This window comes from Phalaenopsis equestris, unplaced genomic scaffold (assembly GCF_001263595.1).
Source record: "Phalaenopsis equestris unplaced genomic scaffold, ASM126359v1 Scaffold000118, whole genome shotgun sequence".
Lineage (NCBI taxonomy): Eukaryota > Viridiplantae > Streptophyta > Magnoliopsida > Asparagales > Orchidaceae > Phalaenopsis > Phalaenopsis equestris.
In genome coordinates this window covers 677,973-693,204 of record NW_018164560.1, presented here as the reverse complement: position 1 = coordinate 693,204, position 15,232 = coordinate 677,973, and the positions used below count along the sequence as shown (strand labels likewise).

Sequence of the window (15,232 nt, the reverse complement as noted above, 5' to 3'; positions counted from 1 at the left end):
GATAGTTGATAACGAATGGTGGTGATCAACGGAGGTCAGCGGCGATCGACGGTGGTTGACGGCGACCGGCGGCAACAGAGGTCAGTGGTGCTCGTTGACCGTTGGTGCTGGTCAGCAATGATTGGCGGTGGTCGACAGCAGTCTGTGATTGCAGAGATGATGTTGAACTTAAGCTCTTTCTTAAAGCCTCAAATTCTCTCTTCAGCCTCCCCCTCCCATGTGAGGGGTAGGGCTCTATTTATAATATTCTGGGTGCAATTATTGCAGGAATATGAACTATTTTGATCAGACAGTCTGGAGAGCTTCCCTCGATCACATGGCGTTTGATGGATATTTGAGTGCCTCAACGATGTCGGAATTGAGAAATCTTGGGCTCGTTGGATTTGTCTTGTCGAGACGCTTGATTTGACCATGAACTCATTGAATTTGACATTCGTTTGATCTTTCAAATGTGTCTAGAAATTTTCAAAGAATGATTTAATCACTTGATCTGGGCTTGATTTGACTCAGATTTGATTAACTTTCATATCATTAGGTATGTCTCATCAGTTGGTTAGTTTAACTATAAGTTTGTTGAAATAGGAGCTCTGGATGATAATTTGAGCTTTTTAAAGTATAAGACTTGAGAAAATCTTAAGCTTAAAAATATAATATAGTAAGTAAAATTATTCTTAATAAAAATTTTTAAGTGGAGATAATAAAAGGACTAGATTCTAAACTTGGAGAATCTACAATATTTTTGAATTAGATATTAACTCATATTTTTATCTTTCTTAACATTAAAAATTTCTAAACTTTAAGTTGGTCTCATGTACTGAATATTTTTTCTAAATTAGACTGTTATATCTAAATTGGACTACTATATATCTAAATTTTAGTAACTCCTAAAGAAACTCATATACATATCATACTTATTTAGTTTTTAAAGATTGAAGTGTCACTTGAGGACAAATAACATTTTAATTTTGGGGGATTTTGATACACCTAAAATATATAGTATTTTTAAACGCATTTTTATGCCTATCTTTTAGATATTGCACTTTAATGGAAGTTATTTGTGTGTTTTTCTTTCAAGTACAAATAAAAAGGTAAAAAATGCAAAAAAGAGTGAAAAAGGATCAAATTTAGAGCAAAGATGTGAAAATTGTGCTAAAGTGTTTTGGCGCCTAAGCGCCAGATTCGGCGCTTAAGCGCCGGTTAAACAGAGAAAGCCGCACCTAAGCGCCAGAAGCCCTCGCGCTTAAGCGCTAGAGACAGTTATTTGACGGTTTTCTTCATTTGACTAAATTTTAAAGAGGTATTTGAGGCACCTATTGGCTAAAGAGGGTGGTTATGACCACTAAAAACAAAAATATTATTAAAAGATTTATAAAAGGAGGCATCCTTTGGAGAATATATTGAATTGGAATACATTTTGAAGAGTTATCAAGCACCTCTTGAAGATTTATAAAAGAAGGAAGTTGAGACTTTTTAAACTGTGCATGAAAGTTCTGAAAAGTGGTGGAAAGGAGAGTGTTTTGGAGAGATTTTCAGGCACCACAAATTTACTTTATTCTTTTTGTTTTTAGTTTATTTTGAGAGTGTTGTAAAAAAGAAGAGATTCAAAAGAACTTCAAGAGTTTGGTAGAAGATTTGAGATAAGTTTTTATCTTTTGTTTTGAACTACTTTTGGATTTAATTGAGACTTCTTGTTGGTTTGACAATGATTTCTACTTTTAAACTAAAGTATGGTTTTGTTTTCTTCGTGGATTCTAGTAGTTTTATTTATTTTTCTTCTTAAAATGATAAGTAATTAAAGTGTTGGATGGAAGTTGTGGAGAGTACTGATCCTTAATGTCGGAAGAAGTTGTGATGATTTAAATCCATGAACTTTATTTACTTCATGATTTGGCTTATCCAGATATTAAAATTTGTTGTGAGAATATGTAAGAACCGGGTTGATATTATCTTAGTCAACAATTGGAAAGAATCATATGAGGTTGCATGAATGAGAATGTAATGCATATGATTTAGTGCAAATAAATAAGAAAATAATCTTTGAAGGTTGTAGAGTTAGAGGACTTTAAAGTGATAGGTTAAAGCCCCCAACTTGGTTTACTATTTTAGGTTCTGATTCAAGATGTTAGCCCCCAGGTGGAGGGAATCGATGGAACTCTAGAGTGAGAGCTGATATCTTCTCTGCCTAGCCGGTTTTCAGAACTATTCAAACTTTAAATTAGCCAATATTTTTTATAGCATCTCTAGTAAGGGTAAAGAATATAATTGCTCCTATTTGGCACAACACAATTTGCATACTACCACAACAGAATTCCTATGCTTATTACTGATTCATGATAAGGAGAAAGATATTTTCAAATTCAGTGATTTTCTTTTACATAAACTCAAATTATCTTTTTAAATTGTTACTATTTTGTCAAAATATCAAAAATACAAAAAAGATTTAAATTTTAATTACTGCAAATACATCTCTAATTTAAGTAATTGTCTTTTTAAAATAGAAAATTTGTCGTTCAATAGAGCATATTGCGTATTTCCCTGTCGGTTCGATATTCAAGTCTTAATCAAAAAGTCATATATTACTTGATAACGATACATATACTTGCGTAGTATCCCAATATATAAATTAAAGAGTTAAATTAAATATCCCAATATATAAATTAAAGAGTTAAATTCCTATTTGCTTCAGGATCAAGTGTTGACTCTGTTGCAAAGTAAGGAAATATAAGTGAAAATATAATCATTGTTATTGTTATACTGTTGCATATAAGTAACAATTTGAGATCAGTCGACGGCGGCCAACGGTAATCAATGGAGGTCAGCGAGAGTCACTGACCGTTATTGCTGGTCGGCGGTGATTGGTGGTTGTCGGCGGTGGTTTGCGATGACAGGGATGATATTGGACTTAAGCTCTTTCTCAAATCCTCAAGTTCTCTCTCCAGCCTCCCCCTCTCATGTGAGGGATGTAGCTCTATTTATAGTATTTTGGGTGTAATTAATGCATGCATATGAACCATTTTGATCTGAGGATCCGGAGAGATTCCCTCGATCAGATGGCGTTTGATGGACATTTGAAGCCCTAACGATGTCGAAATTGAGCAATCTTGGGCTCGTTGGATTTGTCTTGTCGAGACGCTTGATTCGACTATGAACTCGTTAAGTTCGACATTTGTTTGATTTTTCAAATGTGTCCGAAAATCTTTCAATAATGATTTAATCACTTGATCTGGGCTTGATTTGACTCGGATTAGACTAACTTTGATATTATTAGGTCCGTCTCATTAAGTCGGTCAGTTTGACTATAAGTTTGCTAAAATCAGAGCTCTAGATGACTTTTAATTAAAACTTGAATATTACTTGCCGAAAGATTGTCTTGAGATTCGTGTCATGTCTCGAGATTCACGATGGATGATGAAAATTTGTTGGTGGCGTATCAGTACCTATTTTCGGGCGAGTCTAACTTCATCGTCCGAAAATAATACTCATAAGATACACACACACACACAGATATATATATATATATATATATATATATATATATAGATACATACATCTAAAATTATTTGGAGCCAAAATAGGTCTAACATGAACGAAAAATTTTTATTCGCATTCAGTTCATTTATATATCGAGCATAAAAAAATTATTCATATTCAACTTATTTGCAAAACAAACGAATTAAACAGGAGCTAGTCAATGAACCCAAGGTTGTTCAAGAACAAGTCAGCCCTCATGGAAACAAATAGGTGTCATTGGCCAGAGAAAAAATTACGTCAAGGTTATTCAGAAGGTACTAAGAATTATATTCATGTTATATCATTTGTAATTATCCAGTAATTTATCTGTAATCTATAAATATATCAAAACAAATATTGAAATTTATTGAAACTTATAGGTATGTTATAGGTAGGGTTAACCTGGTCTTACTAAGAAGTCCGAGGCCATCTCCAAGTCTGTTAGCAATTACCAACCCCGGCACAATATAGACAGGACACATCTTCCGGATCTGAGCGGAACAAGTTGAGAACGACGTCGCTTTGTCTGCGGTGGTTGGCATTTGCAGCTGTCTGTGAACTCTGAAGTCATGGCGTCCAGGATGCTTTGGGCGTCTAGAGCCGCCTGCCATCTGAGGATCTCCCTCTTTCGGAGGGGCTTCGCCTCTGGTACATCGTTGGCATTCTTGCCTTCATTTGATTCCATTATTTTCTTATTTTTATTGGTTTTTGCTCGATACCAATTTTTTGCGGTCGTTTGGTTTTCGTAGATCTGTTTCACTTTCTGACCGAAAGATTGTACTATTATTTGTTTATAGGCATACGGCCAACTTTTCTCTTACGAAGTTCCACCTTTCTTTCAGATATACAAGATTAATGTTAATCATTTCATTTAATGAGTTTATTGTGACAAGAAGGTAAAAAGTATTTAAGCTTCATTGCTTTGAGAAAGATCTTATCAATTTCGTTGAACTCATGTCACCAAATCAATAATCATGATCGTGAGATCTATTTTATTTTGTTTTTAGCAGAAAAATTTGTAATGTTGGCAAAAACTTATAGCGAGAAGAGAATGAGAAGATTTAATCAAAATTTCCTTCTTTCCATAAACGGAAAGAAGAATTGTCGGATGCAATTTGTTATCTTAAGGAAGTCATTGAATTTGCGTGAAAGGACTGCCAATGTCCAACTTAAAATGCAATTTTTTTATCATGTGAATTCATGGCTATATTTAAATTGAATTTGGATGTCTTGAGGCAAAACTGATTAGAATAATATTCTTAGCTAAACTTTGATTTATTTATTTTTAAATTATGCTAGATGATTACATATAGACATTTGTGGTCTTCAGGAACATGCGAATCCCTATCCTATACAAATTGATTTTTGATTTGAATCAATAGAGATATTTTGCCAATCATGGTTAGATTACGAGGAAACTTATTATGTGGTTAAGTCATAATCTTCCCATGTTAGGTCTTTGATTCATCACCTGTGTTGATTTAGGGAATGATAATGATTCAACTGTATCTATTAGTTTCTTATTGAGAATAAGTCGGGGTTGTGCATGACTTTATAGCAACATTGTATAAGATTTTGATTTTCATGCGCTTGAAATTACACTATTTTAATTTTTATAACTTGTTGGGCAGTTATAGAGCACTTCAAGTATGCCGATTCTCATGAGTGGGCTGATGTTGATGGTACTTATGCTAAAATAGGGATAACAGATCATGCACAGGTAATTTACGTCAACATTGAGAAACAACTCCTTTCCAAGTTGTTACAATTAATTTTGCTTCTTTTGGAATCTATCTTCTTTAAATAATTTTTAAATTTTTTCTGTTACCTTCATTTTCAGGACCACTTAGGTGACGTTGTTTACGTTGAGCTGCCAGAAGTTGGTGCTACTGTGACAAAGGGAAAGAATTTTGGTGCTGTTGAGAGTGTCAAGGCAACTAGTGATGTCTATGCCCCTGTATCTGGCGATATTGTTGAAGTGAACACCAAATTAAGTGATTCTCCTGGTTTGGTAAGGCCACAACTTGTGGCAAGTCAATCTTTTGAGCCTTGAAAGCTTCATAATGGTGTTATTTGTAGTGCCCATAAAATATAATGCCTGCTTATGAGAACATAAAGTATTTTTATTTGATAGATCTTAAATGTAGTATTACTGCAGATTGATTGTTCCTTCTAGTCTGCCCCACTGTTTCGAGGAATTTGATTGAGATATGGTTGCCCTACACAAAAGTTCATCTCGGGACGATTGGGCCATTACTTCTTTGTTAACATACATAAAGGAGAACCACGCTCAATTCGAAATTGATGAAGTATCCTGCGTTTCAATCTTTTTTCCGTTATTGTAACCCAGGGTGTTAGGTATCTATATTCTACTTGAGTCACATGCATTCATAACTTCTTTAGTTCTAAGAGTTAAGAGACACATAACAAAAACGTGAAAAATACTAGGAAAAGAAAAAAAAAACATAGAGAATGTTAACGACAATGAGTGGTTAAATCTTTGAGGAATAAAATAAAAAATCTAAATATAGGTTTCAATAGTTTTTCATAAATACAAAGATTTCATATATAAATAAACAATAAATTTTAATTCTTTTGTTGCAAGCATTAAATGGCACATAGCAAATGCGAGAACACAAAAAAAAAGGAAAATTATTTGTAATAAAATGTTAGTAACCTTGAATTGTCTAATAATTTAGGTAATAAAATAAAAAAGCTAAAATCTCAGCTCAAGGAAATTTTCATAAATATCAAGATTCTATATATAAATAAGGACAACTTTTAATTTAGGATTAAATTATCTTTATCCTTATTACATTCAAACAATTTTAAAAATAAAAATGAAGCTTTTTCCATTAATGATAATGGGTTAAGAAATGCATGAGAACTTTTTTTTATTTGCTTATTTAAAGCTTGGCTAAATTCATTGGCATGTGGAAAACTAGGCTTGTCTTAGCTAAATTTATTGAATTATTATTTCAAATTGACTATATTGTTCTTTCCCTTAGTGTGGGATTAATTTCCCTTTGAAGTGTGAAAGCTGTAAAATCTCACTGGAGGGTTGAAGAATCAACAATGAATTCCATTAGAAGAATTATGGAATCTTTTGACGGTAGATGATATTTGCATTATCTTAAAATATTTGTAGCTTTTCCAGATGCTGAAAATAAAATCGGCAAAAGAAATTAAAGCACACCATGACTTTCACATCAATCATATTTGCGAAAAGAATAACAGGTACTGGCGGCTTGATTGTTCCATGATTTGGTCATAAAGGTGCATCCTTAAATGTATGATCAATATTAAAGTTAAAAAATATAAAAAATAAAACATTTGAAGACATTTTTGTTCCCTGCGAATTATTGTGAGCCTTGAAAGGCACCGCTTGGCTCGACATCTATGGGAGGATTATTTTTTTTATTCTTTTCGGTGATAAATTTGACAGCGAAGACTTACTATTTAGGGATTGTACCTCTTAGAATAACTTCATTTTTCTAGTTCAATGATTTCTCATAGGTGGAACTCTCCAGTTTAGGGTTTTAGTTAAACTCTCCGGTGCTGATTATCACTTCTAAGAGGAAGAGAAATTTCAATATAGGATAACAATATAAACATTGTAATAACTAAAATTTTAACTAAAATAATAATAATAATAAATCGAATTGATGGGATCAAATTACTTTCTCGATGATTTCACTTAATGAGGCTAGTGTGCCACTCTTTTGGAATCGCAGAACGAATCGAGGACTGAGTGTAAGGCAGAGGAAGCAAAGGAACAAAATGAAATAAAGGAGAAGAAAAAGGAGGAAGCAAGGGTAGCATGTGTGCCCTAGCCGACCTGTGGAGAAGAATACGGAAGAAGGAAAAGTGGCGGCTTTGCTTACGGAACTTCTGTAGAAGGGGAGTTGTACCCTAATCAAACAAGGTGGAGGAAAGAAAAAAAAAGAAGAATACTTGCGCGCATCTACGGTAAACATCCATTCTCTTGGAACAAAAATTTGACATTGCTCGCGGGTGCATAAGGCTTCCGCTTCGAGTACAGGTGTTGCAGGAGGAAGGACGACACCGCTTGTGTGAAGAATAAGAGGAAGGAGAATAAGCCGAAGGAGGAGGAAGGATCATGCAGCTTTTCCCTGCCGTGCGAAGCTTACCGTGCTTGATCGGCTACAAGCAGTGAAAGAGAGAGGAGATCGGCTTGCCTTTAGTGTTAAAGTCAAGCGCCTGTCCGAGAGATGGGAGGAGTCAAGGGGCTTCGCGTGTAAAGGAGGTGAACCAAGCTAATAAGTAAGTGAGAATGTTATTTTTAAGAGTAAATAGTAAATTGAATTGTATTTAAATTATTTTATGATTGTTAGTGAATTAATAAACAATTCTTCAATTCAGCTTTTGTCAATTATTAATAGTTAGTTCCATTAGTTAATAATAAATATAAAAATATCGAGGAAGTTTTGCTTTGTAAGCTTGGAGACCTGAATTGTTGATTTTATTAAAAGAAGAAAGGAAATGTATGTTTAAAGTTTTATTAGTTTTTAAAACAATTAGTAGGATAAATATATTTAATAAATGTTACTATTAGGTTCTTTATCACCGGGTATTGAAGAACTTCTGCTTCAAAGGATTTAAAATTAAAGAGTGTTTGTCAAATCAATTAAGACGAGTAATTACTTTCTTATTAGTATTACATTCATGATTTATTTAGAAGGTGCATTTTAAATTGATCAAAGTAAACTTACAATATGATTTTAAAAATAAATATTTCATTTATGTTTTGAATTTTGAATATTTGAAAGATGTCTCACAAATGAGAGGAAAATAATTGATATATGAAAGTACATTAAAATAATTCTAAATCGATATGAATGATAAATATAGACTTAAATCAATCATGAAAAGAATGGAAATGCTAGCGGTGTACCGTCAGGTGTAAATTTTTAAAGGTACTTATGGGTTCAATTTGGAGGATATTTTCAGGTATGTCAATAATTCTGATATAACTTCTTAATAAAAGGCAATTGTTATAAAGGTAGATACTTAAATTTAAACATGAAGGGTTAATTTAAAATGAAAACTTACAACATAAGACATTCATGTATAGCATTTACATTTTAATTTAATACATAATAAGGTTAGAATTGCTTGCCAAGTTGTGGTAAACCTATTGTCTAAATTTATTATTTCCTTTAGGTAAAATACTAGGTTGATATGACCGGCCGAAAGGATTTGGTTTATAGGAGGTGGATTACTGATACTAGTTAGTAGGTTGTTTTTTTTTTCTAGTTCTTATGCCATTTAATTCTAAGAAATGTTGGATTGTGATACTATTTTACTCTGTGTCAATGTTGATACTTTGGATGAATCAGATTTTTGTTGAGTGTATTTTGTGGATTTTTTCAGTTGCTTTTTCATTATTCGAAGTTATGATGAATTATTAAATGATAGAAATGATGATTACTATCATTCAACCACATTTTTTTAACTTGATTAATTCTAAGCTTTTAGGCCGAGTTGTGACAAAAGTGGTATCAGAGTGATTGGACTGGATCATAATAAAAAATAGCCATTAGGTTGATTAAAATAATTCATAAATAATATTAATGAAGGGTTAATTTGTGTCTAATTATAATTTTTTAATGTTATTTTAGAAGTAGGAAAAATCAAGGGGAAGAAGTTAGAGATGATGTGATAAAAATTAATGCACCTCCACAGATTACTATGAATGCAAGTACTTTTGCTGAGATGATGACTGCAGTAACTCTTTTGATTAAGAACTGTAAAAATTAGGTCAGTTTTAGTGGGGGATATGAGATGGACAAGTACCTGAAGCTATTTTAGGATATGAGACCACCTCTCTTTTATGGAGGAAGAAGTGCAGTGGATGACGAGAACTGGTTGTTGAGAGTAGAAAAGATTTTAGATGGATTGTTTTGTCCTCCGGAGATGAGGGTTTCATCAATTACTTTTACCTTAGAGGGGGAAGAAAAAATATGGTGGTGAGGACAGTTGCTGGAGAAATTTGGTGGTAGAGTCAGCCACATGATACAGTGGACTGAGTTCGTGAACACTTTTAGAGATTGATTCATACCGCTTTCAGCTTGAAGGTAAATGCTGGATAAATTCATTAGGCTGGTGCGGAGAGATCTGCAATATAAAATTGAATTTACTTTGTTTTCAATATATGCGCCCCATTTGAGTCCAAATACAAAGAAGTGCCACAGGTTTTTGTTTGGGATTAGGGATATGATTAGAAAACCACTGATTCCTCTTGAGATCGATGACTATTCCATTTTGGTGGAGAGGGCCAGAATGATTGAGTTGATTTAGAGCTACCCAGAGGAGGGGGGACTTTCATAAGAGAAGAAATTCAGAGAGATTTCGATTTCCTCAGGCCTCTCAGTACAGACAGTCATTCCAGTCAGGAAATACATGTGCTAAGAAGGCTAGATCCAACAATATTGACATCCAGATTGAAGATTGAAAATATGAAAAGTGTAGGACGTCTCACAAGGGTGAGTGAATTTCTACATCCAACACTTATTTTTGGTGTCACCAATCAGGACATATGATGAGAAATTGCTCTAGATTGGGATAGAGGGCTCCAATAGATTCTACGGTTAGAACTGCACCACCTCAGAGGAGCTTTGGCAGGTCGAGGGCATTTTAATCTCAACGACCAGTGTCAAATTCTGGACAGACCCAACAAAATATCCAGCTCAGGGTTTATGTACTTTCACAGTAGGAAGCTAATGACTCTCCTGAAGTTATTACAAGTATGTGTTACAGTTAAGTATTTTAACTAAGTACACATTTAATCATAAGAGAATTCATGTTATGCCATTCATATTTTCATGTAAGAATTTAAATGTATTAATAAATTGGCCCTAAATGTTCAATGCAATGGTTTTAATAATAGATATTGTATTGTTCAGAATAAACCAAATTTGAGAGCATCATATTCTTTTATAGTTGAGAAATTGCTTAAAATGATGCAATTGAATATCTTCTTAATGCCTGTGATATTATCGATTGGAATGTCAAATGATACTTTTATGGAAGTTAATCAGTTATGTGAGGTGATGTTAATGATTGATGTAAAGGATTTTGATGCACAATTCATGGTAATTTGAATCATGGATTTGTTGTGTAAATTTTTTTTCATAATTAATTACAATAAAAAGATCATTAAAATAAATGTATCCAGGGAGACGGAAGTTAAATTTTATGGTGATAGAAAATTGACATACATAATAATTATTTGTTTGAAAGCTTTTGAATTATTGAATCGGGGAAACTAAGGTTCTCTTGCTCAGGTAACAAGTACGTTTAAATAATTAAAGTCTTTGGGTGATATTCCAGTGGTAAAAAAAATATCCATATGTTTTTTTTAAGTATTTACCAGGATTGCCACCAGTGCAAGAGATTGATTTTATTATTGAGCTCTTGCCAAGTTTTGAGTCTGTATCCAAGGCACTCTATCGAATGACATTTAGATAATTGCATGATTTAAAGAGTCAATTGCAGGAGTTACTAAATAAGAGGTTCATCAGACTTGTCTTCTCACCTTAGGGTCTGACATTATTTGTGAAGAGGAAGATGGAAGCTTTAGAATGTGCATTAATTATATGAGGTTGGGTAAGCTTATAGTTAAAACAAATATCCATTGCCAAAGATTGGTGACTTTTCTGACTAATTGGAAGGGGCTTTTTTATTTTCAAAGATTGATCTAAGGTCAGACTATCACCGTTTGAGGATTAAAGAGGAAGACAAAGCGAAGGCTACTTTTAGATCTAAATATGGTCACCTTGAACTTGTGGTGATGCCATTTGGATTGACTAATACTCTAACAGTTTTCATGGATATGATGAATAGGGTCTTTAGGCAATTTTGGATACTTTTGTGATTGTCTTTATAGATGATATCTTGATGTATTCTAGAGATAAAGCCAATCTTACAACTCATTTATGATTGTCGCATCTCAATATTTGATTATAGGCTTGTTGTGGTTATTCAGATATTTGGGATAAAGAGTACATATGATTTAAAACATGAATGTAATTAATTCGTATCTTTTTTATTTAATAAAATTTTGAATGCAAATTATCAGTATTTGAATAAAATTTATTTTTCTAGCTTTCAATCTAATATGAATTATAAGAGTTTTCCACATAAATTAGGGCAACCAAATATTTTATTTCAACAACACCAAGCATCACAACTCAAATATATAAAAATAAGCATCTACAAATCGATAGGTAGGCAATCTCTTCCAAATACTATTCCCAACACCTAAAATTTGAGAGGTAGATGATCTCTCCTAAAACCTAATCTTAAGAATCAAGGCAATAATCTCGTAGCATCATAACCCTAACCTATTAAGACCTATTTATACCAAACAATAATGAATAACAAAAGACTAAATTGCCCGTAGGCACCAATCTAACATTAATTTTCTCTCAAAAAGACAGTTTATCATCACGGTGGAACAAAAAAGAAACTTATGTCGGATCAAATCGTGTGGCTTCCACTCATAAACTGACTTGAGTTTGACGCTTGCTGTTAGTACTTGATTAAAATAAATGATGAGTCGTTGACACTGCATGAGGATTGCGCCTAATCCATAACATGAAGCATCCATCTCAACAATGAAGGCTAGTAAAAGCCAGTAATGCCAACACTCGTACACTTGTCATGGCCATTTTTAACTTCTCAAAAGTCTGTGTTGCCAATTCCTCCACTGAAAGTTATCCTTCTTCAGTTTCTCCATCAATTGTCTCACAATCGAATTACAACCATTCATAAACTTCCAGTAGTATCCTGTAAGTCCCAGAAATCTTCTCAACTCCTTTCAGGTTTTAGGTAGTGGCCCCTCAAACATAGTTGCCACCTTAGATGTATCTGCTGACAACAAGGTTTTTTGCTAATTTGGGTCATCGTGAAGCACCACTATCTTATCTCACTACTCAAACTCATGGTTTAGAGTTTCAAATTCATCTTAGTCTTCCCTAAAGATTGCAATCATTTCATACCCAATATCATGACAGTGCTCCCTAAATCCAAGGGAAGAAAGTTCTTCATCACTTGAATACTTTGCAATGTTAAAATCAATCATTTACAAACTCAACTACTTTTCTCAACTTGTCTTTTTCCCTTCATACTCCAAAATTTTTTGTTTCAACCATCTCAAGCCCCGTCTCTTAACTACTTGAGTAGAGATGAAGTTGTGAATGACCCCAATATTTGCCAAGTCCTACTCTTCAATTTGTCCTGGAAATCTAATAGTGTGTTTTGTTGTTGATCCCACTTATGAGTTTAATGTGACCTCTGCAACATAGAAGTGAGGATGTCCCTTCACCAAAACTGTCTGTTTCTACATCCTCTGCTCCTCGTCACAAAATGTGAGAACCTGTAATTTTCGATCCTTGCAACCGTGTCTCGAAGTAAAATTTTCATCACATCGAAAACATAATTTATTGGTTCATTTCTCCTGAATCTCTAACTTTGTAAGGTGTTTGAGTGTTGCCCCGAATCATGCCTCATTATTTTTGTCTCATGGAGCCTTCCTCCAGACTTCGAGTGTTTGAGCTTTTGTTATTGTCATGACGCTACGCCTGTGCTGCTTCTATTAGCCCATTTCATTGCTTTTTTTATCTCCAAACAGATTTGCTAATTCCATAGTTATCTCCAATCCTCGTGGTCTCAACTGACGAAGTGCTGCTCGAATCTCAGGCCTCTACCCTTTCATGAAGTTTTCTTCAACACCTCTTCAGATATTCCTCTCAAATGGCCATATGGCATCTCAATTTTATCTCTAAAAATACTGCTCTTGTAAATCCCCTTCCCGTGCAGTTCTAAAACGCTTCAATAATTGGTCCTTGAATTCTTCCCATGTTCTGATTGGCTTAACCTTGTTCTCTCCATTGATACCATTTTAGAGCCTTCCCTTCCAAACACAGGTCTGACTCCATCAATTTTTCTTCCTCCGTCAGCCCTTTAACAACTAAGTTTCTCTTCACGCAAACATAGACATCCTCCCCTTCAAAGGTCTGAATCTTAGCTTCTTTATGCATGACTCTCCTTCCTAATTTTTTCGACTGAAGTTCATTCTACTCATGAAGGTGGGGTTGGGATTTTTGATAAGTTAATGAAGGCCATGATGAATATACCAATGCTGGTGTTACTGGATTTTAACCGACCTTTCATTGTAGAGACATATACTTCAGGCTATGGATTAGACGCAGTCCTCACACAATGTCAACGAATCAACACTTACTTCAATTAAGTGTTTGACAGCAAAAGCCAAACTCAAGTTAGTTTATGAGTGGGAGTAACACGACTTGATCCAACACCAATTTCTATTTTGCACATTAAGGACAATGTGTTTTTTTAAAAGGGGGTAATATTAGACTGGCGTCTAAAGGCTCAGATATTAATTTTATAGGAATCATAAGAGTTTTCTACATAAATTAGGGCAACCAAGTATTTTATTTCAATAACACCAAGAAACACAACTCAAATACATAAAAATTAGCCCCTATAATTTGAGAGGTAGACGATCTCTCCCAAACCCTAATCCTAAGACTCAAGACAACAATCTCATAGCCTAACATAATCCTAACCTATCAAGCTCTATTTATACTAAACAATACTATATAACAAAAGACTAAATTTCCCTTAAGCCCCGTTCTAATGCAATCCTCCTCAAGTTGTATGCTTGATTTGTTTTAGTACATTTTACGTGCGCCCCTGTAATTCATGAGAATTCATTCCCTTATACCTCCATGGGGCTAGTTTTGATAAATTCTTTATTCAATTTAATTTCTTCTATATATTGTGTTCTTGGTTTCTTAGTGTTCCTAATTTATTTCTAAATTTAATATTATTGAGATTCTAATTGCACTGAATAAATTGTAATTGCTCTGGGATTTTGCATGTTTCGTCTTTTTTCTTTTATTAATTTCTTTGGATGTTGATTCTTGATTTCTAATTCTTATATTAACTATTTGAATGTATTGAAAGCATATTTAGTAATTTATGATCTATGAATTCTAAGTATTATTGCACGACTTATAAGCATTGCGTAATTTTTAGTTATACATTAAGAGACCCACCCAAATTGTGAAATATCCTACTTCAAATAGATATTAGGGGTTAAAGTATGACAATATATCACTTAAAAAACAAAGCTAGCTATTATGTAACCTAGCGTATCATGGAAGGGATATGATTTTGACAACCTTGTAGAATCAATTCTTTGAACTATTTAATAAACAAATTATTTTTGTGATGATACTAATTTCCTTAAAGCATGAATTAACTCATTGGAAACTATGCAAAATCATGCATGTGAACTTGAAGCCGATTCTTGTTATAAAGATGTGCCAATTCAATTGAATGTCGGACACTAACAAGAGACATGTAACTAATCAAGTTAAATAATTTATGGTTTTTAACAACTGTGCTTATTAAAAGTATTTTTTTCAAAAGATATGTATGACATCGTAACAAAAAAAATTAATGATTAAGTGTTTACTTATGATAATAAAATTAATTTTTAAATATCTATTGACAGGGTACTATATTTAGATAATTTCTTTGAATGAAAAATAATATTTGAATAACAAGATTTGTAGAAATGAAGTTAGCTAGGAAAGTTAAAATTTGTTGAATGAGCTAGGAGTGAACAAATGAAAGGTTAAAAAGGGAACCGATCTCCGCATGGGCTAAA

General features: G+C 33.4%; 1 protein-coding gene across 1 annotated transcript in view; it reads left to right on the top strand.

Moving 5' to 3' along the window:
- The first annotated feature begins 3,913 nt into the window (after nucleotides 1-3,913).
- The window catches only part of LOC110021056 (glycine cleavage system H protein 2, mitochondrial), a 33,411-nt gene continuing 22,092 nt past the window's right edge, over nucleotides 3,914-15,232 (top strand). The window contains exons 1-3 of the mRNA XM_020719386.1: nucleotides 3,914-4,158; nucleotides 5,142-5,230; nucleotides 5,351-5,521. Coding sequence (XP_020575045.1) covers nucleotides 4,080-4,158; nucleotides 5,142-5,230; nucleotides 5,351-5,521 — 339 coding nt within the window. The 5' untranslated portion in view covers nucleotides 3,914-4,079. The remainder of the gene's footprint in view (nucleotides 4,159-5,141; nucleotides 5,231-5,350; nucleotides 5,522-15,232) is intronic.